The 25,891-nt window shown below is 39.3% G+C and overlaps 2 protein-coding genes across 2 annotated transcripts in view; one reads left to right on the top strand and one right to left on the bottom strand.

The window, feature by feature from the left end:
* Nucleotides 1-1,029: 1,029 nt before the first annotated feature.
* On the bottom strand, nucleotides 1,030-4,030 carry LOC131794782 (lysosomal phospholipase A and acyltransferase). Its single transcript, XM_066160145.1, has 5 exons — nucleotides 3,891-4,030; nucleotides 2,899-3,055; nucleotides 2,298-2,509; nucleotides 1,949-2,131; nucleotides 1,030-1,669 (listed from the first exon to the last, which is right to left on the bottom strand). Exons 1-5 carry the CDS (start codon nucleotides 4,015-4,017, stop codon nucleotides 1,101-1,103), a joined length of 1,248 nt encoding a protein of 415 aa, XP_066016242.1. The 5' UTR covers nucleotides 4,018-4,030; the 3' UTR covers nucleotides 1,030-1,100.
* Nucleotides 4,031-5,425: 1,395 nt separating this feature from the next.
* Nucleotides 5,426-25,891, top strand: part of LOC131794772 (neurobeachin-like protein 1) — a 28,152-nt gene continuing 7,686 nt past the window's right edge. Inside the window, exons 1-31 of the mRNA XM_059112323.2 lie at nucleotides 5,426-5,485; nucleotides 5,684-5,729; nucleotides 6,326-6,535; nucleotides 6,812-6,867; nucleotides 7,016-7,056; nucleotides 7,161-7,207; nucleotides 7,750-7,806; nucleotides 8,386-8,472; nucleotides 8,912-9,014; nucleotides 9,622-9,721; nucleotides 10,184-10,320; nucleotides 10,818-10,921; nucleotides 11,548-11,649; nucleotides 12,261-12,406; nucleotides 12,693-12,825; nucleotides 13,090-13,209; nucleotides 13,351-13,633; nucleotides 14,081-14,184; nucleotides 14,302-14,375; nucleotides 15,748-15,784; nucleotides 16,521-16,687; nucleotides 16,848-17,485; nucleotides 18,293-18,460; nucleotides 19,678-20,021; nucleotides 20,390-20,644; nucleotides 21,333-21,540; nucleotides 21,995-22,047; nucleotides 22,437-22,695; nucleotides 22,873-23,095; nucleotides 23,880-24,149; nucleotides 25,073-25,580. Of these exons, the coding sequence (XP_058968306.2) occupies nucleotides 5,439-5,485; nucleotides 5,684-5,729; nucleotides 6,326-6,535; nucleotides 6,812-6,867; nucleotides 7,016-7,056; nucleotides 7,161-7,207; nucleotides 7,750-7,806; nucleotides 8,386-8,472; nucleotides 8,912-9,014; nucleotides 9,622-9,721; nucleotides 10,184-10,320; nucleotides 10,818-10,921; nucleotides 11,548-11,649; nucleotides 12,261-12,406; nucleotides 12,693-12,825; nucleotides 13,090-13,209; nucleotides 13,351-13,633; nucleotides 14,081-14,184; nucleotides 14,302-14,375; nucleotides 15,748-15,784; nucleotides 16,521-16,687; nucleotides 16,848-17,485; nucleotides 18,293-18,460; nucleotides 19,678-20,021; nucleotides 20,390-20,644; nucleotides 21,333-21,540; nucleotides 21,995-22,047; nucleotides 22,437-22,695; nucleotides 22,873-23,095; nucleotides 23,880-24,149; nucleotides 25,073-25,580 (5,127 nt within the window). The 5' untranslated portion in view covers nucleotides 5,426-5,438. The remainder of the gene's footprint in view (nucleotides 5,486-5,683; nucleotides 5,730-6,325; nucleotides 6,536-6,811; nucleotides 6,868-7,015; nucleotides 7,057-7,160; nucleotides 7,208-7,749; nucleotides 7,807-8,385; nucleotides 8,473-8,911; nucleotides 9,015-9,621; nucleotides 9,722-10,183; nucleotides 10,321-10,817; nucleotides 10,922-11,547; nucleotides 11,650-12,260; nucleotides 12,407-12,692; nucleotides 12,826-13,089; nucleotides 13,210-13,350; nucleotides 13,634-14,080; nucleotides 14,185-14,301; nucleotides 14,376-15,747; nucleotides 15,785-16,520; nucleotides 16,688-16,847; nucleotides 17,486-18,292; nucleotides 18,461-19,677; nucleotides 20,022-20,389; nucleotides 20,645-21,332; nucleotides 21,541-21,994; nucleotides 22,048-22,436; nucleotides 22,696-22,872; nucleotides 23,096-23,879; nucleotides 24,150-25,072; nucleotides 25,581-25,891) is intronic.

Raw genomic sequence — 25,891 nt, 5'->3', positions numbered from 1 at the left:
TCCGTTGCTTTCCATCTCATGCGGTCTTTTTAATCTATCCTCGTGCAATCATTCTACTTGGTAACTGTATACTGTGATATCACTCAGTAGTCCTGCAGCTGTTCCATACTACGACTTCCCTCGCATCTTTTCCATGTTCACTTAACATCTCAGTTGAAATTTAACATTAAACTTAAAGTTAGGCCAAAAAATGCGATAGGAGCCAAAAACTTTGTTTGGATTCAGATAAATTTATTTGTAATTTCTCATGACCAGCTGTTAAAACATTTGTAACATTTCTCGCGTTCGTTTAAATGGTAATTCATTCGTTTAAAATGACGCACAATGAACGAGACAGATGAAAGAGAATTTTGAATAGCTTTCGCTTGGTTTCAATAACAAAGTGTGCCAATATTTTCTTTCCAAAAGTAAACTGCGTGTTGAGAGCAGCACACCTTTACAGGCAGCTTTATTTCCTTTCATAACAATCATTGTGTGACAATTGTTTTGAGACGTAAAATTGTTACAACTCTCATGACAGCCTCTGCCAATCTAAAGTCTTCTCAGCACTGTATAGATGTAAGCCCATGGCTCGGAAAGAAATAAAGTAAACAGTTGTAATCTTTAACCCCCGCGCGGCCAGGGTCCAAAAACCGCTTTTTCTCTGGGGAGGGGAGCCTTCAAACCAGCTCGGAGTGGAAAACCGTCGGCACCAGCGAGTAGTCTTTCAGAGGCTCTGTCCATATCTATGGGTCTGCGGCCCGTCGGCCAGTTCCTTGTAGCCGTTTATGGGGCGAAAGTTTAGTTAGGGAAATCACCCTGAACTGAGAAGGCGAGAAATCAAGAGATTTTTTAAAGTTGCGATCAATTCCTTTATTCTCTTAAGCCTGATATTTAATCCAGCAGGGGTATCCTTATGAGAAATTCGATGCTGGTCACCCTTAGGGGTTAAATGATTAAAGAAAATCTTTTGTTTATGGTCATTAGGAAAAATAAGTAATAGAAAAAAAAAAAGAAAAAGAGAAGAAAAAAACGACAACTTGGAAGATCAAAATGGAAAAAAGAGCCAAACTTTTTAATTTCAAGTTGTGATTTGGATCTTTGAAAGCCACAGTTTACAATCAAAACAAGAGAGCCTTTATATAATTCTGCACGTTCTCGTCGCTCAACAATCCATTATGATTCACTCCAGGATAAGTTTTCACGGTGACTTTATTCGGCTGCCGCTGGCTCCACTTATTGCAGGCCTCTAGACTGCGTCTATTCACTGTTCCATCCCCGTCACCATAGATAACATCTGGCTGAGTATCCGGAAATTCTCCTTCTTTGAACTGGTACCTCTCTCCTGTTTTTACCCCAGTTCCATACAAACAGTGAACAATTACTTTCGGAGAATGCTCTGTTAACGGATATGTGATGTTTTCGACTAATTTTCGTAGTTTTATCCCGAGTGGGAAGTCAATATCTTGGAAGAAACCGTCGTAGTCTTTGACAGTGTAGTTACGCTCTGGAGTTATCGCCAAGACTTCATCCGCAGACCATAATTCTCGACTTGGGAGCAGATAAACGTTACTTGTATCCGTGCGCTGTTCGCCTCTGACTTTCAACGGATTCACGAGGATCTTTGGGATCCCGAACGTGTTTCCGGAAGAAAACAAGCTAATTTGCTCTGCAGTCCCGCCCCACACTCCTTAGAAGAAAAAAAGAAGAAAACATAGTTTGCAAATAATACGATGTTTTGCGCACTTTTGCGTGAGCATGTCTGATGAAACTGTGGCACAGAATAAACAAACTCAATTCCTGAGCACGGGTCTCAGTTTTCCATCTGATAGGTAAAAACGTGACAAGAAATTTTCGAAAGTTAGTAGAGCAAAACCAACAAACATCCGATGCAGATACATAGCTAAAAATGTCTCTAAACACGAGCTATGGGCTTCAATGCTCAAATCGCTTTTATTCTTTTTCTTACCTGAAAGAGTTATCCATTGTAAAATATATCTATCCTTCCAGTCTTGTGTTTGTTTGTTCAGGAAAACCAAAGTATACGGACATCCTAAACTATGACTCATCAAAGTTATCTTCTTGTTGCCATTTGCGGAATATGTATCCTCGATCAATGTCCTCAGTTTTGAAAAATATTCTGACTGTGATTCTGGAAGAAAAATTGAAAATATCTTATTTAGCAGAGGGATCCGTTCGATTTTTAGTACCAAGGCCCTTTCGGCTGATAGAGCCGAGCAGCTATGGGGACGAGAGTGAATTCTCAACAAGCAACTAGAGTGTATATGTTCAACAAGCACTGTTTACGTGCAACTTACCAGGCCCATAGCGGAAGTCATATGGAGCCGCTCTGACAGTCTCCCCACGCTGGTATCCCCAAGAGACCAAGGTCTCTACCATTGGCGCAAAATACTTAATCAATCCGGTCGTGTCCAAGTATTCGATTGTACTGGTCTCACCAAATCCGGGAACTCTTGTTTCCACGCCCGGTGCGTTCTTCATGGTCATAGTGCTTTCATCGTACACAAGTCTAATTATTGTCAGAAAAAGAAAGAAAACAACAAGATTAGAATTATGATTGTATTCATTCTACTCTGCAACCAAAGATATTTGTACATTTTCATATTTTGATAGCAAAGCCATTTTCATTTGCTCCACTCAAATGAGATAATTCCCCAGATTGGGTCACGCAATCTTTGATAGACATGATGCGTGACCACAGGACATTGTCGAACAGAAGTAGGGTTGAGGAAAATAGAGAATATTGTGCCAAATGACAACAAACCGAGTCAATAAACTACTGATAATCAAGTTGCCTTTTAATATTGACTTGCCCTCCAATAACATAATAATTTTCTTCGTGAGTGAGCTACGAAAGGTTATTTAAAACGATTTTGAGCCACAGTAAAAGGTTTTTACCTCATATTATCCGCCCAACAGTCTATAGCAAAGGGTAAGAGCGAGGACTTCTTTAGCCACAATGTGAAGTAGTCATCGGTTGTTTTGGAGCAGTACCAATGAAGAGTGTTTGGTTTATTAAGTTTGGCTTGAAGTTGGCTTCCACCGGTTCCAGGCACTGACGAGAGAAACAAAAGCAAATCATACATCGAGGTATCACTGTCTCTACCCTGGTGGGTGTGGTTTGATTGAAAGCTTTTTGGTCAAAATGAACGACTTAAATATCATGGACAAGGCGGGAATCCCGGTTAAAACGAAGCGGGATCCAGGTAAAAACGAAGCGGGATCCCGGAGGAATCTTCCTTCTACAATAGATGAGGCCAGATTGGTAGTAGTTACTTTAATTTTTATCGGGCGATTCTCTATCAAAAGAAACCGGTAATTTGCGTTTTTTGACTACCTTTTGTGAGGCCATTGTTGTTTCCTTGCTGTCAAAGGTAAATTTGCTTGTTGCACAAAAACTTCCTCGATGATGCGTGACGCCTACATGAGATCACGTTTCAACTTATACTTGCAGTTGCGTGTTTATTCCGTTGACCGACCATCACAGAAAACTGTATTCGTTCATACTTATTTTATAATCTCGTTAATATAAATATCAGGATTTTCGCTTTTAATCGTGCTCATTCGAGTTTCGATCTTGGGTTAAGGATCATTCTCAGAAAAAAAAATCAAATATATGCAAAACCGAAACAGAGCAAAATTATGGACAGTTACGTAATTTGCATGTAAAATAAATTGCGCGCTATTTGTAAATTATGGAGGCTTGAAAGGGCCCAGCAAAAGCCTAACTATGAAGCAAAATCCGACGAAACGATATCTTTTCTGAAGCCAAGAGGGGAGATTGGAGATTTTCTGTCTAACTCTAGAAGGATTCTTGATCGTTCGTCCCCTGATATCTAAATTGGCCTTAAGAATGGCTATAGATTGTAAAATTAACAATTCTTAATTACCAATTATGATTGGTGTTTGTATCTCATTTGGAGGACGCTCCGTTGGTCTGTTCCAAACCCAAAATCCATTTACAGAGGAGATAAGGCAGAGAACTGCTACTGTATGAAGAGAGACAGAACCCATCATTGTGAGAGTGAAGAGAAACTGATAATTGCGTTACATACGTTCCGTAAAAATTAATATGAGCTTTTGAACGGCCAATCATGCGCTAGCGCCAGTCGACTTGGCTCGGCACTGGACGCGTGGAAAATGGAACTATTTGGTAATTTTCCAAAGACTTGTCAACAATGCTGAATATAATTTCGGATGATTGAAGTTTTGTTTTGTATTACTTTCTATTTATCTTGGCATTCTAAAGAATCAGTCTTTTTTCTCACATCATCAGCTGTTGAAACATTCATATTATTCTTGTGCTCCTTTGAAATGATGCACAATAAACTGAGCAGCACAGCTGGAAAACAATTTTAAATGACCTCTTTAAAGGTTTCAATTAAAAAAATTTGTCGGGTTTTGCTTTCCTAAAGAAAACTGGTCTTTCAATGCACCACAATGTTTTTTTCTTATCTTTGTTTCCTGAAATAATCATGAAAATACGGATATTTGTTGAGACATATGCTTACGTGGCCTCTGATTCCGAGGGTGTTGAGGGAAGAAGGGAAAGGTAAGCAAATCTGAGACGTAGTTAAGGCTTTGCGCAACTTTTGAGAATTTAGTCTCCTTTTCGATGAGGCCATGTAAACACGGAAACAGGTCCTTTAATGTCTTTCCAAAATATTTCTCAATAATAATGCCATTGTTTTTTATCGGTGAATTCTGTCCATTTTGCTATATTTTGTGCGTCACAGAAAACGGACTTCAGTTATCGGTGAAGAGTACTTAACACCTCTAACGCAATAGGGAGCTCTGACTACCGCAACAACGCGAAAGTTACACACATTAATGGACGTACACACTGATGAACGCATCACAGGGGCATGCTACATTCTCATTACACTGCTGATCTTCAAGGTCTAATTAAGTTTCTCAATCAGTATCAATCAATCAATCAATAAACTTTAGTTACCCTCGAATTTACAATGTAGCATTTGGGTGCTAATATCTAAAGTATCTTGATATCAAGTCTAAAAATGGCAAAGTTTCGTGCAAATCGGCCCTTTTCGACATATTGTGGGATTTTTGTTATTACCGTATGCTAAATTAAGCTCCGGCTGTCAAGATCAAACAGGGTCAATGATTTATGCACAATGGTCTACTCTACAAGAAAGCGCAACAACACATCACAGGTTCTCTCTGAAACCTTATTTCTTGGTCGCTTTTTTTCCTTGCGATTTACGTCATCTGAATTAGACGCGACGATTCACTGGTTACATTATTATCTTAAACGATCATCACTGGTGTCCCTATCTCGTTTGGAGGACGTTCCTTTGGTCTGTTCCATAACGGAAAATCCATTTGCAGAGGACTCGACACCAGTCTGCTATCATGCTCAAGGTGAGAATCCCAGATGACCTGGAGCGATTTTACACAATTAGTCAACCAAAACAAAAATGGCGGATGTGGACGAAGACATAGTCAGAGAGGATCTGAGTGACAGGTAAGTTTCTTTGTTTTCCTCTGCATAATTTTCACTACTTTCCTAAGAATAATTTTCAAATTATTCATATTCTCAGCTAAAATGCGTCATCGTAGAAAATGTTTGAAATTGCTCGAATGCTCGCAGTAATTTGATAATTTACCGCTATAATTTTTGTTGATGATGATCGTTTATTCCGGGTTCACTTACCTCTTGTAGAATAGAGCGCAGTCCGGATGAAATCTGGAATTACCTCAACAGCGTGGTATGTCAAAATCTGTTGTAAAATTCTAACATCTTCTGGCATCGAGTAGCACATAGAAACATTTTTCGAATTTGTAGGTACCGTCTAGTTTATTCTATGGTTGAAGTATCTTATCATTTCCGTACGTAACACTTGCCGATGAATTTTAATAAATGACTGCAAGGTGAATATTTTATGTCTTAATTTACTTTTACAAATTGATACGAAAAATCAGTGATCAAACGCTCGTTATTATCGTAAATTCTACCCACTATGAGTTTAATTCCCACACATACCATAAATCTTTCGCGTGAAACCAAAGAAAACAAAAACAGCAACAAAACAGTTTAAATTGTAATCTGCAACGATTTCCTTACAATACAAACAATGAACTCTGTCTATGCAGATATCTCATACGAAATGGACTTCTCTTTTATCACCTTTAATTTGTTTGTTTGACTTTCCGATAATGAATCATATCTCGATATGAATAATTTCTTAACTAATTTTAAGCAAAATTGTGATGTACCTCCTTAATTGTGTCATTAGGCGCCAGCGGTTACTTCACCTCTAAGTTGTTTTTTTCTCTTCCTTTTTTTTTTTTTTTTTTAATTCAGGAGTGTGTAGCAACTGATATTTCTCCAGAGACTGCGGAGAGCCTGTTTAGAATACTAGAAGATGACGGCAATGAAGAACCCCCATGCCAAAATAGCAACACAGTCACTGTTACTTCAGATGACCAGAAACAAGAACAAGCTGTTAAATGTCTTGTCAAAATGATACATCTTATCCACCAAGCAAATCTTAACAAAAGGCAACAAGTCCATGTAAGTGTAATATTTACCTTAAACTCCCATCAGTGATCAAGACATAATTTCTCCTCACAATATTAGTACAGTATCAAGCAGACAAGTGATGAGAACTAAGATTAAGGGATGATTATTTGATCTAACACCAAATTCTCCAAACTTGCATTTTAAGAATTGTTTGGCAGACAGTAAGGAGAATTACAAAATTGCAATCTTGAAGAGAAGTCACAGAAGCTGGAGTAAAGTGTCTGATATAACATCAAAGTTTGATTTCATTTTATTGTCTATTTTTAGTGTCTTGTAGATACACCTTCATTGTTGAAGAGATTCCTGGAAATTATACAGCTCAGGTAACATGCAGTTAGATACAGTATATCTCAGAAAATGATGAATGCAATGCTCAGTTAGTTAACATTTGACAGAAGTTATTCAATTTTGACTATCCAACAATTTAATATGAATTTAAATGTTTTCTTGTGCATTTATGGACAATTTTAGAGGTTTCCAAGCTCATTTCTCAAGTACTGTCTTCATGGTGGGTAAGTGTCTGGTGAATTTATGAGAAATAAAAATAAGAACTCAAAAATTTTCAACACTTTTTAGCAGTATTGGTTAACCGAGAAATTTTCTTTCTTATATCTAGATGCAATTCCTAAGATTCTGGATTGTGATAACTCAGCAGTTCTTCAGGTGACTGAGAGGCTTTTGATCCTTAGCATCTTAACCCTTTAACTCCCAGATCAAATTTTTAATTCTCCTTACTGTCAACCATACAATTCTTATGACATTAGTTCAGAGAATTTGGTATTGGATCAACTAATTATCCCTAAATTTATATTTTTCTTTACTCTCATCACTTATCTGGTTGATATTGTATTGATATTGTAAGGAGAAATTCTGTCTTGGTCACTCATGGGAGTTAAAGGGTTAATATCAGTATGCATATCCTCCTCACTGTTCTATGTACATTTCCTAAGATGCTGACAGGGAGAATTTGTTTAACAGTCAAGAGCTTCTTTACTTGGTGATCATTTCCTTTATTCTCCTGACCTTAATGTTTGATTCAGGGGTGATACTGTGAGGAGAATTTAGATTCTAGTCACTCTCATCTTTATCTCTTACTAGACAATTTTCTCTTAATTCAAGTCTTCATAAATGACATTGATTTTAATCATCATAATTACTTGACTTTTTATGATACCAACATGATATTAGTTAATTTTTTTCAACAGGCTATATTTCTTGGAGTTGGAAGTTTTGAACCTGTCATCTCTGTTTTGAACTTTGAGGTCAGATGTTCTGAAAACCTTTTGGATGATTCCTACAGCTAAATTTAACAATTCTCAGTTGCTGATGTTTTTATCCTTTTTGCATGGGTCCATAAAACTTATCTAAAACCAGTTTCTAGAAGTCTATAATATGACATACATGTGTTAATTTGATTGACAGTTCCCTCTGCACCCCTCCTCACTCAAATAATTCATTTTTGCTTATTTTGCTATGCTTTTACTTCAATTCAAACTGTTCCTGGATTTAAAATCTTGGCCTTGTTACTAATTAGGGGTTTTGCAATAATTGAATTTAACCCTTTAACTCATAAGATCTGATTGTCAATTCTCCTTCTCCATTAAGCTGTTACACATTTCCTTCTAAGTTAGCAGCAAGAATTTGGTGTTAGTTCCAGATAACAACTACATGATAGGATTAAATATTCTCATTATCTGTTTGCTGGATAATGTATGAATATTGTGGGGAGACGTTACATGCTAATCACTTCTGGGAGTTAAAGAGTTAAAGTGACCAGGAATTTTAGTCTAACTGTGTATTTTGAGTTATTAAGTATTAATTGATGTTACTTATTTAAACAGTGTGAAAATGAAGAGACACAAAATGTGCTTTACAAGAGCTGTGTGCTGGCAATTCAAAGAATCATGTGTGCCTCACAAGCAGCAAAGGTGACCAAAGTGTATGACATGTTTTGATAAATTGTACAAGGTTGTAGTTGATAGTGCAGGAGCCATTGCTTAAGTGGTTACCATGACGTATTGTGGATAAGCCCTTCGCATTCTTACAGTTGTATACATTTTTTTCATACTGTTCTCTTTACATTCCCAACTTCCCTAAAGTGCTCTTAAGGCGAAGCTTTGTTTAGTTTGTCTTCCAAATCAAATTTTTATTAAATGTCTTGTTATAATTTATAGATCATTCAGCATATTAAACTTTATTCCTTCCTTCACACCTAAATTTAAATCAACCATCAACAGTGTTGGTGGTCAAAGAGTTGCTTTGTGAATGTGTTACTGCTAAATTCTTATTCATTTCATTTTTAACTATCTATTATCACCGCCCAGATGCTCCACTGCCAAATGAATTCAAATTATTCATATTTTTCAGGAAGCATTTAAAGATAGCGTGGGGTTTGAAAGGATTTGTAGATACTTAAAAAGACTCCATGCCCCATCAAGAGAATTCATTCACCTCCTGTTCAATTGGGTAGGTACTGTTGGCTTACTTCTTAGTTGTTAACAACTTAACAACTTAACAAGTCCTCTGAATGATGAAACAAGTGTGAAAAAAAATGCTGCCTTTAATTCTCAGTTATCACAAGAAATATGATTAACACACAACTCTCTACAACTGACCTCGGCCAGGCTCGAACCTGGACCACTCAATCTGGAGTCGGGCGCACTAACCATGAGGCCACCGCGCCTCCACAATTTTGGTCATTGTGTTGTGTTCTTAGACAAGACACTTTACTCTCACAGTGCTTCTCTTCACCCAGGTGTACAAACGGGTACCAGCAAATATGCTGGGGGTAACCCTGCAATGGACTAGCATCCCATCCAGGGGGGAGTAGCAGTACTCCTAGCTGCTACATGCTAAGGAAACAGGAGTTAAGCACTGGCCCCATGGGCCACTTGGGCCTGTATAAAGGCTTTACCTACTTACTTTACTCTCTACAACTGAAGGAAAATTCCATGAAAGGTTTAGAGCAATTCAATTTTTTTTTCAATTTTAGAGTCCTAACTGCTTTTACATCAAAGTTATGCTATTAATTTAATTTTTCATGTTCTTATTTATATATCAATGTTCTTTAAAGGTAGTGGAAGGGATTTATGATAAAGAAAACAAAGTGATTAACAATGTTGATGTTGTGCTACTTCTTCTGGATTGGCTTCCATCTTTATCAGCAGAAAACAAGAGGTAAAAAGTGTGCTGCTAATATTAATAGTTAGCATTACTGGGCTTAAAATTTACCATCTCTCTTATTTCTATCTACAAACATTATGCTATTGACATTGCTGATTGTAGCAGTATGCAGGACACATGTCATATGAACTTCATAATAGACCTTGCTCACCATGGAGTCTCTGTGGTTTAGTGATTAGGGCATCAGAGTGCGGAATCCGAAGGTCTGATTCATTGATTTCTCATGGGGACTCAGAATTTTTTTTTGGTCCCACACTCGTGACAAGATGAAAAAAACAGCTTTCTCTAATAATTATTGTCTTTCAAAAAGAATTTTTATCTTTCTATGTACATTTCCAAAATATCCATTGCCCATATCAAAGTAGTGTCCAGCAGGATATAGCTGATCACAAAATAATTTGTCTATTTTCTACTACAATTGACAATTTGGCTTGTTGTTTTCCTGTCTCATTTTAGGCATGTAACAGAGTTTATCAGACACTTGTGCAAGTTTTCAATGCGCAATGCTATGTTGTGTAGCACTAATGGTGTGTTCAATAAAGTTGTGGCACTTTTGGAGTCTGATGCACAGAACATTGATACCATCTGGGCAGGTATGTATATGTTTGGTCTAGATGACATGGTAGGATAGTCACATTTTTTTAAGAACTGGCTCATTGTTTCTGATCTGTTAGAAAAATCAGAGGCGTCACTACATAAATGACCAAGTCTAAGAACTGCGTAAAATTTTACATTGGTAAAACAGGAAAACATGTAGGTGACAAACTCCAAGAGCACCCTCTCGACATAGAAAGGAATGACAAGAAAGTATCAAAAGTGGTTGTTTCTTTCTGACTGACTGTTTGACTCACTGACTGATGGACTGGTGGACTGACTAACCAACTGACTGACTGACTTGTTGTTAGATTGACCTATCAACTGACTTTTGACTGTCTCAGTGACAGACTGACTCTCTGATTCACGTGACCTACAGCCAAAAAAGTGCCCAACTGATTAACTTACACTTGTATTGATTTGATTGATTTGACCTCTTGCTTTTTATTAACTCTCTAATCTCAAATTGTCTCTTTGTTCTCATATGGTTCTGTAGAATCCCTGATTGGTATACTAGAGGCCATTGGTGCACATTCTGTAACATCACGTGAGCTTAAACAGATGATTGGACTCTTCAAGCCTCTAGAGGATGGTTCACAGGTAAAAAAAAAACTGTTAAGCAAACACCATCTCTGTTCATATTTTATCGTAACAACAACAGGACTTAGGCCTACCTGTACACTGTACCTAATAATTTTTTCTAAATGTCAAACAGTAACTTCATGAACAAACGGAATTCATTTTAATAGAGAGACGTTGCTCTTATTTGTTTGCTCGCTTGATAGAGATCAGGGGGTCTACTCTCCTTTAAAATGCCACACCTCCAAAGGTACAATGAGTACCCCTGTCATATCTGAAGGAGAGTACCTCTGTTGCTATGGGTTGTGACAATTCATTTAGAGAAATACAATCATCATATTATTTAAACTCTTTGGGCCGGTTATTTACACGAGGTCAACCCAAACTGCGGTTTTTACGAAATCAGTGGGCCTCTGGCTTTCTCTATAAGAGGGTTAATTTAATGAAATAAATGCCCTTTCACTGTTAGCTTTTAGCCCTCTTGACACTGTTCACAAAAGTAAATGTTTAGAGAAAACGTCCAGCTTGAATAACGATTGTTTAAGACGCGGTTTTGTTAAACAATGGCTAAACTTTCTTTAAATAACCGGCCCTTAAGTTTTTTTTCTTTTACCAAGTCTTTTTTTTTTTTTTTAAACAACCAACAGGTACCATTTGCTTACAGAGTCCTGCAGGCCTTGGTAAAAATGTCATTCAGTAGCAGCCGTTTGAGGGCAAAACACTTCTTTGACCTTCACCACCCCTCTGCTGTAAGTAATTGCAACGTTGTGCTTTTAAACAATCAGTCTCTCCCCCACTGACTCCACCCCATACATGTATATTCGGGGTGCCTCAAGTTTAACTCTACGAAATGGAGCGTTTGACGTCAGCCGAATTGTAAGATAATTCTTCAGGATTCGGCAAGTTCATCATTTTTTAATCATCACAATGGGCCAAATCTTATCCTCGTAACCAGCTTTTTACAATACTAGTAACGGTCCTGATTTTTTTTTTCCGCGCCATTGGCGGAAAAGCGGGAGAAAGAAAACCAGCAGAAAAAAAATAATAAAGGAGTCATTTACTTTTCTTTGTCGGTCCTTACGGAAAAAAAAAAGGTGCTCTCGGTCTTGAGTAGATTCCTCGGCCTTCGGCCTCTGACCGCACTTAAGACCTCGAGGACAGTTTCTTCCCATGCGGACCTTCCGCTCGGTTCCAACGTATTTACATTTTCAGTAAAACTTTCAACCGTTGAAACTCCAAGAGTAGGTAGAACTTATAACATGAGGCAGATCCAGGAATTTTTGAAAGGGGGGTTCCAAACTGTGATTACAATACACGTGAATATCTTGACAGTAGCTTAAATATGCTTTTCCCCCCAAAGGGAATCTCAGTTCTAGGTATGCAGAAATGGCCTGGCCATAGCTTCACGTTTCACGCTTGGATTTGTCTGGACTCCGATAAAATCAAGGAAAGGAGTGATCTGAGTGTTGATAGAAAAATATTTCACTATCGGCGTATGCTCTACAGGTAAATATTTTCATTGAATTCATTGAGGACTGCTACCTGGTTAGCTTCCATCTAGTCATCAGTAGATCCAGGGGGAGGGTGTACGGGTTTTCGATCCCTAAATTCCCCCCCCCCCCCACTTGTGAGTTTTTTCAATAATTCTCTGGCAACAAAATTCTTGCAAAGACAGGATGGTATGTTACCATTCTATATGAAGTCTCGAGCCTAGGCTTCGATCCTCCCAAAGAGGAGCGTGGGCTTGATTCACTCCAATAGCAGGTTTCATAAGCTGCTTGTTTCTTTACAGTTTTTTCACTACTTCTGGAGCTGGGTTAGAAGCGTTTTTTTCTTCCACCGGACACCTTGTTGTGGCAGTGTGCAACAAAAAGGAATACTCTTCTGTTACTGTTCCAGTTTGCCAGCTCTGTGATCAAACATGGGTACGATTTTTTAATGTGCTTCTTCTACAGAGTATAACAAAAAGAGTCCCAAAAATTTATCAATTTATAGGTTAATAAAGCCAAGATAACAACAACAGCTTTTTCTTTCTATTTTCCTATCATAACGCTCTCGAGATTGCTAAACCTAACACACATGTTAACCTTCTAATGGCCTAACTTACCACACTGTTTCAGACCTCCTGTTAACTCGCAATAATTGTTTGGGCCTACAATATTGTTTATCACTGACAATCTTTTGTTCAGCATTCTGTAGCGGTGTCACATATACCTTCCCGTCGTCCTTTTGGGCAGAGCACTGTGTCTGTTTATGTGGATGGTGTGCTTAAGATCAGCTGCCCAATGAAGTTTCCTTCTCTCTCAGAGGTAAGCACAGTTTTGAATGGTTAAGAGCGCAATCACATTTATAATAGAAAAAAATCTTTTGTGAGTACGGTCCAATGAACTTCACTTTAAAATCCGACGTATATAGTTTTTTTAACTTGTGTTAATTTTTTTCTGTGTTAGGATATTTCCAGTTGCCAGATCGGCTCAGGTTCCCTTCAGACCAACAGTTCACCACAGGAGTACCAGGATGTGAACACCAGAAGCGGTCAGAAGAGGTTCACTTTCCCCCTCTCCTTCCCGGGGCTGTCGACAGAACCCAGCTCACCCCACTGCTCCACCATTTCTGCCGGGGCGCAGGATTATGTGTGGGGGGTACCAACATCTCTGCATGGACAATTAGGTCCCGTATGTGTGTTTAGCGAAGGACTACAGGAAAATTACATCACTGCGTTGTATGTGGCAGGTAAAACCTGAAAATATCATCTTTGATTTGTCGAAAATGCCTTTATGTCATGAACAAAATTATTACAATTCAACCAAGAATATTGCATTTCGAGCGTTCTGATTGGTTTACTAATCTCCGGTTATCAACTCATATTCTGAGTCACCATATATGGAAATGCATTACGCCAACTGTTGCGGAACTGAAAAAAAGCTCATAATATCCAAACGTCTAGGATTCGATGATATTTAATTTAAAAAAAAATTGTTCCATTCGCACTCGATGGATACGAGACTGGTCATAGCCAACTCAGCGCTACGCGCCTCGTTGGCTATTTATTACCACATATCCAACGCGCGCTCATGTAATAATAATGCCCCCTCCCCTTCCATATGACTAGTTTTTGGGTATCAGTCTTGTAGGCTTTTTGGGACGTGCTTAAATAGTTTTCGTTTCTTAACGTTTTAGGTCCAAATGATCTTAACCTGTTTCAACCAGTTGATGCCTCCACTTCTGCACAACTCGCGCTGAATGACTTAACTCCAAAACTAGTCCTTTTTTACATTTCAAAGGTAAGCTATTGATTAGTAGTTTTGTAAAAGTGGATGGACCAACGACAGCGAAGTGTTATGGTGCCAATTTTATTCATTGTATAGAAGGCGATATAAATGTTGTTAATGTTGTTTTAGGCTGGCCGGGATCATGATCTGTTGTGTAGCGATTTAACACCAGGTCAACCAGGAAGAATCCACTTGGATGGCAGGTAACAACTGTACTGTGCGATGAAACTTGTTTCAGAAAAATTAAGTTGTTACTCAGGTTTTCATCAACGTGGGAGAAAGAAAATCGTGAGTTCTCCATGAGGATTTGCCTTCCAGTCTTTCGGATCTTGCTTTTCAATGTTCCACAACAAAGCTACTGAGATCTAGAAGGATGAGGAAGCGTATCACTGTTTCATAAATAGACTCCATGTTGCCGTGGGTTTGTACAGTAATAGATCACAAATGACGTCAAAATGTGGTAAAAACAAATAGAGTGGCACACGAGGCGTAGTCGGGTGTGTAACTGATGTTCTGACTACGTCTTGACATCTGTGATTTATTGTTGTACCGACCCACGACAACGTGAAGTCTATTTGTTTTATATAATAAAGAAGTAAACATTATTGATGATGACGTCATCTCTGCGTCAGTCCTTTAAAAGATCATAAACGTGTATGAATCAGATTATTAACCCTTTCACTCCCATGAGTGACCAAGACAGAATTTCTCCTTACAATATAATTGCAATATAACATCAAGCAGGTAGGTGATGGGAATAGAGACAAAGATCAATTACTAATTGATATGATACCAAATTCTCCTAGTTAACATAATGAGAGTCGTTTGACAGACAGTAAGGAGAATTAGTTATGAGACCTTGGGAGATAAAGGGTGAAATAAAATGCTTTAACTAACCATAGAGTTCTCTGTAGCTCAGAAGAACATCGGAGCGCAATTCCTAAGATGCATGCAGGTTCAATTCCTCGAAGAGAAAGCATTGGATTTTTTTTTTTTCTGCCCCCGGTTGGTGACAAGACGAAGAACTCCTTGCTTTATTTTGTGACGGAGCCTAACATTTCCCCTCTTCTTTCTTTGTTATATGACTGTTCAGTCACATGACACTAGCTGATCCTAATACGCTGATCCTAGTACGCAGAACGCAATTCACATATGACCTTAATAATAGCGTAGCTCACCACAGTCTCTGTGGCTCAGTAGTGGAGGGTTGGAGCGCGTAATCCAAAGGTCTGAGTTACGAATGCTCGCGGGGGAATCAGAACCTTTTTTTTTTTGCACACTTTTGGCAAATAGATATTAACCTCCCTTAATAGTCCATTGTACAGTTGCATGCTTCGTTGCCAAGCCTTTGAACAGGAGTGAGGCTAAGGGTGACCTTGTTATGATACAAACCTTGCCGCTTTTCAAATGCAAATTACTTTGTTATCATGCTAACTAGATACTGGTCTTTATAACAAGGTTATCTTCAACCTCACTCCAAATCAAAGGCCTGGCCATTCAGTACACAACTGTAAATGGCCTATTCGACAACCAAGTTCAGTTCATCATTTTTTGTGCCATTTTCCCTTGAAACAGATTAACTGGCCATAGATGTAACACCAGGAGCATGAAGGTAAGGGTAGAAATTGTAGGTAACATCTTGGAATAGCTTTCCATTTGTGCAAAAATCCTGGTCCTGGTTGTTGGATGGGTGGATAATGTTTTTGCCGGGTAAATCTCAAACTGCAGTATGTTTTGTCAACACTCAGCCGCTGATAGCGTTCTATCTATTGGAGAGCTGCCCTTTTAGGAACTGAGTCCTGTAATTTTTCGGTGGGAAATAAAATAAGGCCCGCCTTATCCAAATGAAATACCTTAGAAACGAAGAGGACTACCCTCAGAATTTTTTTTGGATCAATATCGGTATCTGGGCAACTGCCCACCCACCCCTCCCCTAACTCAACAACAGTTAATTGACAACAACTTAAGGTTAATGTTGGGTTAGGGGAGGGGTAGGTGGGCAGTTGCCCAGATACTGATATTGATCCGTTTTTTTTCCTTTTTCCTCGTTTTTACCGTTCTAAATCACCATATCATTTGCTTCGCCACGGTATCCCTATAAACCACGGTGAAATACACAGGTTTTGTCAGCTACGTTTGTCATCGAAAATCGTCCAAGCTTTCCGAGGATGAGGTACACTTCTGGCAGGGTGAACGCGCTTACAATTTTTCCATTTTTGTGGCAAGAGATCCTATCGTTCCTCTCGATAAGCAAACCTCGCTTTTCAAACAAATTTAAAACCCATCTGTGGTTGTTTTTGTTTGGCCTTGTTGCTTATATTAAATACATTGTTTCTGTTTTTCCTAAGGATGCTGTGCGCTGCATCGGTGGAATGAAAATCTTTTTACCTTTGCTGGAGCAAATCCCGTCCTTTGAGTCACAAACGTCTACAGCACATATTGATAGCAGTGAGCAACTGGAGGTCTTTGATTTGGAAAAGTCTCTTGAAGAGAAAGGAGGGAGACACCATGAAAGGTAGTTAAAAAAATCTTCATTTAAGTGCTGATGGTGAGATATACTTCTGTCTTCTTTTTAGGGCGTGGGGGAGGGGGTCTTTGGGTCTTAAGTCTCTCTCTGTCTTGGTCTTTTCCTCTCTCTCTCTCTCCTTCATATTTATGTCTTGTTTTTTCTAAAGGCACCTCAGCAGCACCTCAGAGGATGACTCCAGCCAAGCAGGATCCAGTGTGCCTTCTAGTCCCAGTCTTCCTTGCACAGAACAGCAGGAGGAGGAATGGGTCTACATTGAAGATAACTTCGACCTTCGATTTTACAAAAAAGAGATTTACAGACTGTGCAAGTCACGCAATAGTAACGGCGTAGCATTGTTTATGTTTTTGCTTTTAAGTATTTTGAAAGGCCATGATGTGAGGGAGGAGGAGTTTGCGGAAACTCTTTGCTACGTTGGTAGCATATTACGTACTATGGACGTCAAGTTTATTAATGTTGGAGTGCTTAGATCGTTACAAGCTTTAGTGGAATGCGTGACAAACGAGACTGTTTTACAAAGTGTCTTTGAGAATCTGCTCTTTGATTTTCGCATTTGGAGCTGCAGTGAATTTAACGTGAGAATTGGACACATTCAGTTTATTTCCACACAAATTAAAGATTCACCGGAAAGATTTCGTTCCGAGTACGGAGTCAGGTTCTTTCTTGATGTCATTACCCAGCACTATAGTGAGCATGCGCCATTGGGGAATTCCGCTGGCTGGCATCGAGAAAACGAGATTCAGTTGACTCAGGAAGAAGTAAAGATTATCAGAGCATCTTTGTTAGGTTCGTGTTTTGAATACTTTCCTTGGTTAAGTCAGAAAAGAAGGCAGCTAATTAGTGATCGTATAACGGACCTCTTGTTGCAGCGTTTAGATCACCCCTGATGGAGGCACTAGACAGGAGTGTCGAAACGTTGGGTCCATGAATTGTAACTTCTTCGGTTGCATTCATTAAATCTATAAACCAGAGTAGCATCAAATTACGTCAGATGGGGTTGTTTGGAAAGACATTTGGGGCAGGGATTTTCACCGAATTATTCCGATATAAAGAAGGGCGGTTCTCTTTAAAGTTTGACACTCAAACACATAACAATTTTAGTGAATCCTTAGAGGAGGGGTGAGAGGGGAAGAGAGAAGGGGGGGGGGGAAGCAGGAGAACTGCATTCCATTAGTCATGAGATTTAGCCTCCATTATTTTGCTATTCATTTTTGTCATATATATTTTCTTAAAAAATATCACTTTTTTTCACATTTCCACCAATAGTCGGAGAGGATTGATGAATAGTTGTAACCCGAGAAGTCGATTTCAAGATAGAATGTGGATATTAATATATTAAGGGGGGGGGGGGTAAGTTTCTGAAGAAACTGTGGTGCTGCGTCGGTTGGAGAGTGTAGCAGCTGATGTTTCGAGCGCTAGCCCTTCACCATAGCTCTGACGAAGGGCTAACGCTCGAAACGTCAGCTTTTTTACTCTTTACGGTGGCCAATTTACGTTTTCAACTCAGTTGTTAACACTAAATTACCTATTTATATTTTAATTAGATTCTGTCCGCTGATAACTAATTTCAATTTTGCGTTTGTTTTATTTTAGGTTTGATTAAATTCTATCTGACTGAGAAAGTTGCACGAGAAGAGGTTTGGTTCATTGTGGAATACTTGTCTTGCGTGACAGACTCAGAACAGATCACAGAGGTGATAGACGTTCTTTTGTCGCTCTGTGAGCGTGCGTCAAAGAGTAAAATGGCTAAACGGCTGTCAGGTATTGACTGGATTGGAGATAAGACTTCTTTATATTTAATAAGCCATTTTTAGTATTTATATGGAGAATTGTGTCACATATCCTTCGGGTGACAAGTCGTTTCGTACCCACGGCAGTTTCGTATTCAGTCGATTCGTACCCAGTCACTTTATTCGTCCCATACCCTTACTGATAAAGTATGTTTAACGTAAGGTTGGATTCCTATTACTGTTAAAAACGAAGGGCGCATGACGCTAATTTACTATTAATGTAAACAAAGTCACGAGTGTAAGCAGTAGACGGTTCATAATGGTATTAGGACCGAGTGGAGTCCAATTTGGTCTGTAATCATACGACTGATTAACAAAATCGGATGACCGCAAAGCAGGAGTCCGATTTGTTAACCACGAGTATGATTACAGACAGAATTGGACAACACGAAGTCCTGTTACCAATTAATCAAAACTATGACGAAATTTGAGAAAGAAATTGGAATCGGTTGTACGTTTTCATTAAAAAAATAACAACAGTTAACTCGGCGAATGCGAGACAACAGCGCGCGCACGTGACGGTTCTGTCCACTTACACAGGCATGACGTGTTAGCTGTCCCTTAAACTGTGCTATTACACTGTCTAATTACAAGCGTGACGCGTACCAGCCCAATTTGAGCACTAATAGGACGGTGTGATAGCGAATGACGTTCGAGGATTTTGCTATAGTTTTGATTACATTAAATATACCACACTTACCTTGCGCAAGGCAGTAATTAAGTTGTTATTGTTGAGAGGGTCACAATTGCAAACAACAGAACTTTACTTTATCTTACCAGCTTGATTCTTCACTAACTTGTACCCAACAATTGAAATCTGTTCATCACGATTTGATCGTCACTAAAAGTTTGAAAGGGTACGAATCGAAAAGTGACTTGCGTACGAACCGACACGGACTGAATATGGGTACGAATAGATTGAGCACGAAACATCTGTGGGTACGAAACAACTGAATACCATCCTTTCACTTGAGTGACAAATGTGGATCAAATCGTTCCCTTGTTATTGACTAGTGCTGTGCTTTATTTACATAGCATTGTGATTATTGTGTATTTGCAGAACACTATTATCTCATTCTGAGTCTGGAAAAAAGGAAGATTGTTTGAAAAAAAGGATGAAAATCCATTTGCGATCAAAAATGTGTGCGATCCTTGAAAACTTACAATTTTTTTACTTTTCACCTTCAGATCCCAGACATATCCCAGTCTTTGTCACTTTACTAATCAATCAAAAAAACGAAGACCTTCGTCTCAGGATTCTGAAACTAATGTCCGCCATCATAGCGTCCAATAAGGTCCCCGAGGGAAACAGAAGCTATTGGCATTTAAGGCACATAGGGCTCTCTGCGGTTACAAAGCTCCTCATGGATGACGTCTCTGAGCCCCTTATAAAAAGTCTCCTGAGGCTGGGTGTGTCAGAGCATGATGAGAACAAAGGCGTTGATGTTTTGATGCATTATCACGTGGTGCTGGCCGTGCTGGAACTGATTGATAATAAGGATCTTGAAACGAAGCTTTTTGTGAGTCACATGGTAAGGACGGTTTTTCTTTGTTCACGGGAAATTTTCAAGTTAGCTTACAACCTTTCATAACTCTGATGCGTGCATGAATCGATATTAGTACTCAGTTTTTGAAGCAGTTTGGTTTGGAAAATGAATAACTGTGATAACCTTCAACAGATATATAGCAAATGAAGTGCGTTAATCTCCAGAAAAAAGGCGTACGTTGCTCAGAAACGAAGTAACTAAACTATTGGCAAGCCGATATCATTGAAATAAAGCCGTTGTGAGAAAGTTTTGGGATAGTGTTTACAAATATCGCCTTAAAAGTTTAAGTCTTGTCGTAGTTTTGTGTTACTTTTGAGCCTTGTTTTAAAGTAAAACTTCATTGTGTGTTTTAGATTTTACGATCAATCGATGCTAACTCCCTCAGCATGTCACGGTGTGCCAAGGAATTTGGGTGGCATGTTACGCTGCTCAGAATGATCACAGGCCCATTTGGCGCACCACGGAGTATCAGTGACTCGAAAGAACATGACATAAGTGTTCTGGAAGAAAAGAAAAGAGGCGAGGAAGATTTGATCGATACCGTGCTGGAAATCGTGTTTCGAGTGATGTGGAAAGGGGTTGAAGGCTTTGGCGAAAGTGATTGGAAGGTTAAAACATATCTTTTAAAATATTGTTTTTGTATCGACGTCATGCGCACATACTCACGAATCTGCACGCATGCACACTTTCACGCATGTGACGACAGCAGTTCAAAGCTTAAGAGCTCGCAGACAAAACCTAAATGGCGATTTGGAATGTTAAACAGCAAATAATTAGGTTCTGGACACTTGTGTCCATGTACTTACTGGTGTAGCAACCTGACGCTTCTTGAAATGTCTGGGTTTGATTCCACATCGGTATCCCACAGTCAAAACGTATGGATTTACCTTATCTCATGATTTCAATTGATTTGAACTCCCATTCTTTAACTAAAATTCCCCCCTTAGTCCCTCCCCCCAGATCTATAAACAGAAGACAATGGTACGACTTTGCGGACAGAGCCACACCTCGAAGGGGAGGCAGGAGATAACGCGTTTACTCCACGTTTAATGCAAAAATTAATCGTTTAACAGATCAGAGATTGAAGTGAGAGAGTGAGTGAGTGAATTTCGGGTCCATACGTAAACCTCATGGCAAGACTGACGTCATACCACGAGTTAAAAAACGATATTTCTGCCATGTGACGTTCTCGCTGTCCCGGATGGAAACCCTTTGGCGACTTTATTTGTTGAGAGGTTCTGTCTTTCTCGCTGGGAACCTTCCTACCTTTAGTGACTTGTTACTCTCCTTCCTTAGGTTCGAGGTCAAGCCATAGCCGCAGTGAGTATCATTTCCTCAGCGGAGTCTTTTTTGGTCTCTCATCGTGTTATTGAGAGGCGCCTTCTGGAGCTTTGTCTGCGGGGCGCCGTGCAGGATATCGAGGTGTCCGGACAGACAGGTGAATCTGAGACCCAGAATGCACTGATGGTAATGCGTTTGGTAGAAGACTTCATCTTTACGCCAGGTAATTCGTCAGTCTAAAAATGGAACACGCTTAACTGCAAGATCGTATCAAGGTTTCTATGGTATGAAACGCCTGGAAATATTGCTTCTCCTGTTGGTTAAGATGCTGGTGTCAGACTTCCGCAACTCGTACCATGTGTTTCTTCCTATCTTCCGCGTAATTTACATTTTTTACACTTGATTTTTAGTGCCTTCCAAAGCTGTACTTTTATAAGAATCATTGGATACCTTGATGCGTTTGATTTAGAAAGCTGGGATGACTAAGTCTTAAAAGGGCGTTTACAAAACCAAAGTTATACAAGTTGCTTTAAGACACAAGTTGGTAGCTTGTGGCACCCGGGCTCTGTTGGAACCTTCCACAACACATATTCACAGCTCTGCAGAGCGCTCAATCAAAGAACTTGGAAAATATTAGTTTGGTTTCTCTTTTTATTCTTCATCTTTTGCTTCTTCAGCCGCCATTGCGGGAGCGGAATCAGACACTGAGTCGGAGACGTGGAGCGTGAAGGTATAGTTTATTCATATAGATGGAATTTTCTTCCTCAAAACTTCTAGGATCTGATTGCTAATTCTCCTCTTTAGATGCAACGCGGAGGTTATGGGTTCAAATCCCGTACAGGCCTAACTTTTTTTCAGGCCTTATTTTCACTACTGCTCAAGAAGTGTTCATTATTGCAAAGATCGCTTTCATATTCACATTTCATTGTAAACTAATTACGAAAAATTGGTGTCAGATCAGAATAACTACTTGTACGTGATAGGTTTGAATATTCTCATTACCTGTTTGCTGGATAATGTATGGATATTATTGGGAGATGTTGCATATTGATCATTGCTTGAAGTGTAAAGGTTAAAGAGCCATGTCATATTTTCATTTTCTTTCCCTTTTTTTTTTAGCTTGTCGAGAATGTTGTGTTCCTCCTTGAGGTACTTAACGTCTGGGACGAGAATGAAGAAAATGTGCAATGGGAGGAAATGTCTCAAGTTGGAGTGAGGATTCTCTTGGCTTTCATTTCTCGGCCGGAAACAGAATACTGCGCTACAGCTTCTTCCAAACTTAGCAAACTTCTTAAGGCCCGGATGACTTCGTCTCAGGGAGAGCTTTGCTACATTCTAGGACGACTACATCAAGCCTTTGTTGCATCACGAAATAAAGGTGTGGTTACTGAAAAATTAATGAGAAAAACGAGAAGCAACTTTTACTGTTTAAGGGTGATACTCAATAATTTTCATTTGAATAGTCACATACGAAGGTTTCATTACTCAACCATGTTGTACAGCATTACAACAGTACTTTACTTTTTAAACTGTAACAAGTTTACCGACATTTTAGGTGACAACGAAAATTTTTCGTTCATCATTCCCGTCATCCGTATGTTACTTCTCAAGTATCACCACACTCTACCGCTGACCATCTATATACCCACATTTTCAACCGCTGACCACGGACGAATACAGGCTCAGGATGATTTCCTTGAGCTGATTGAGTGTGACGAATTCAAAGCGATGATGAAACAGCAGATTTATCCAGGGATGAAACAATATGAAAATACGTTGTAAGTAACGTTAGCAAATAGTTTCATCAGGATTTTTCAGATGAAGGCTCTTCACCAACCTTTTACTGTCATTAAAGAGTGTTCCAGGTCACCACTTTTCCATTACAAAGGGAGTCATTTTCTCACCAGGACCCCATTTTTCTGAGCCATGCCTTACGGTAATGGTATTTTGGGGGAGACAAAGGAGAAGGCAGAGGCTTGAGTGATTTGTTAGGAAATTAGGAGGACAATGACAATGATTAAGACTTTTTCAGTAAAGCTCTCTTTACATGATTTGTTGCAGTTATTTATTTAATAAACAGTAGCTTTGAGCGAAAAAGGAAGGACTTAGGTATTTGACGGGTTTACCATCGCACAGTGATGGGAAATTATAAACCATTGTTACAGTATTGAAAGGAGTGCCTTTAACCGCTGACTCTAAGAACTGATCAATATGTTTGATCAGAAGACAAAACTGTGAAATGTCGCCCAAAAAATGCCATTGCCCTTCCTTTACGAAATCGTTCTCATCGACAAACGAATCTCCATGTTATCCGCTGTTATATCCCATTCATTTACAACGTCAGATTGAGGTTACCCTTCGGGCGCATGTCTCGAAGAAACAGACCTCCTTTTAAGAAAGTCCTCACAAATGGCCTTGGTAAAGTTCTTCTAAGGCCTGGAAAAGAATCGTCCCTCCCTCACATTTTATCGCAGTGGTCACGATTCCTTTCCACACTGTGAATGCTTACGATTTTTTTTCTTCGTGTACTGATATCTCTGTATTTTTTTCACTTTCCTTTAGCTCAGAATCATCTCTAGCCTCAGGTCGCTTTTGGATGGATTGCCTGACAGGTCTCACGGAAAGCTTAAGAAATAAAGACAGAGCTCAGGAAGAAAGCTGCGAGAAATTTGAGGAGCAGATCACATTGCCATTTCAACAACTTCAAGATTTACAAAGAGAACACATCAAAGATTTACCCAAAGAACAAGAGCAAGAAAAACAAAATGTGGCAAGGCAATGGAAAGTGTTAAAAAGAATGTTTACCTCTGAACGATCCCCTTGGGGTGCAAGGTGAGGATTTAGGAAATTACCAGTTCAGAAAATAATTTCAACAAAACTTTGTCGAAGTAACCCAGGTTTTGCTGGTTTTACATTACTGTGCTTCGCTTTGTGATAGGTCTATAACATTCGCGCCGTTCTGCGAACCAATCACGTGCAAAACTAAAATCAACGCATTGCATTTTTGCTTCGAGCTACAATGAGTAGCGAAGGTAGTTTACACGCCCTCTCCTTACTAAGTGGTAGACAACGCTCCACTCAACATAATAATCTGAAATCTCTATTTATATGTTACTTGGAAGTCCTCCCCTTCCTCCGAAACAATGTTGACTGAAATAAGTGAGCATTTTGTTAACACCAGGCAACCTTATGGGCCTTTAGCAGCTCGGACGGCAACGCTAAGGAAGACGTCGATTTGAAAATGAACATATATATATTTTTTGTTGGAACTTCGCGAATGACTGGATGTGTTTACCTTCTCTTACGGTGCTGCAAGTTAACTTCAGCATAACGTAAAGCGGCGTTGAGTTCCAAATGGAAATTTAAACAATTTTCCCGTCGGCGTTTCCTTTCTCGGACCACGCAAATTTTGATTATTTCACGTTGTTATTTTGCAGAGGATGGCTAAGAAATGTACACAGATTTAGAACGCACGTGCTGAGCTATTGTTCTGCTCATTAGATCTTTTATTTTGCCACGTCTTCGTTGCCGCGGTGGTCGTCGTGGTTTCTTAAAGGTCCCTATTGAAATGGGGGAGAGAGAGGGAGATGAAAAGTTGTAAGAAAAATTAAAAAGTTGTAGAGCGTTCTAAGACTTTTGTGACTGGTTGTAGTTCGTCTTGCCTTGTCATTGACCAGTTGTGTCTCTCTTTTAACACCAACTTGTTATTTTTTTTTTCTAGTTTATCTCATTTCAACTTTTTGTTCTGTCATAAGGTCACCAAAGGAATCACACTGGAAACTCTCCTCCACAGAGAACTTTCAACGCATGCGCCTTAAGCTAGCACAAAACTACTCATTTACACCGCATATCGAGGCAAGCCGCGCGCGTGACAATGCAGATGTAGTGGATGCTCGCGAGGCCTCACTGCCCGTGCATGTTGCAAAAGAGGCCGTTGTTCAAAATGTCGACGAGGACATTCTTGAAGTTGATGACCTTGCAAGTCCCACTGGCAGAGAGAAGGTTCGCACAATTTCAGAAGCGGAAAGACCCCTTTTAGGCGAAGATTGCGAGTTGATTACGCTCATGGATATTGTGCCGGGTAAACTTGAGATCACTACTACGCATGTCTACTTCTATGCGGATGAAATCATCGGTCAGGATTTTCAGTGGCCGCTGAATGAGCTTAGAGAAGTGCATTTAAGACGGCACAATCTGAGGAGAAGTGCATTGGAGTTCTTTTTGATGGATCAGACAAACTATTTTTTGAACTTCACCAAAGAGGTATTTTGAGCGGCGGCCTTTTAGTATTTCTGCGTATGAGCGTACGCACAACATTAAAACTTGCCCTTAAGAGGAACAAGATGAAGGCAATTTAGCATGGCGCAAGATAAAAGATACGTTTACAAATCGTTGCTGCTTACTAAGTCAGGCTTATCTTCAATTTTTAAAATAATTGAGAAGAGATTGGAGAGCAGTGTTAGGTTTTTTTGCACCTTTTTGTGGTAGAATGTGGCATCTTCATTTCTTTGAATACTCTACAATACTTTCTGGAAACAGCTAAAGAACCTGAAAATGAGCACATGTGCCTAATT

This window comes from Pocillopora verrucosa, chromosome 13, assembly GCF_036669915.1.
Source record: "Pocillopora verrucosa isolate sample1 chromosome 13, ASM3666991v2, whole genome shotgun sequence".
Taxonomy (NCBI): domain Eukaryota; kingdom Metazoa; phylum Cnidaria; class Anthozoa; order Scleractinia; family Pocilloporidae; genus Pocillopora; species Pocillopora verrucosa.
The sequence above is the reverse complement of the archived record's forward strand: the minus strand, read 5'-3'. Positions and strand labels throughout refer to the sequence as shown.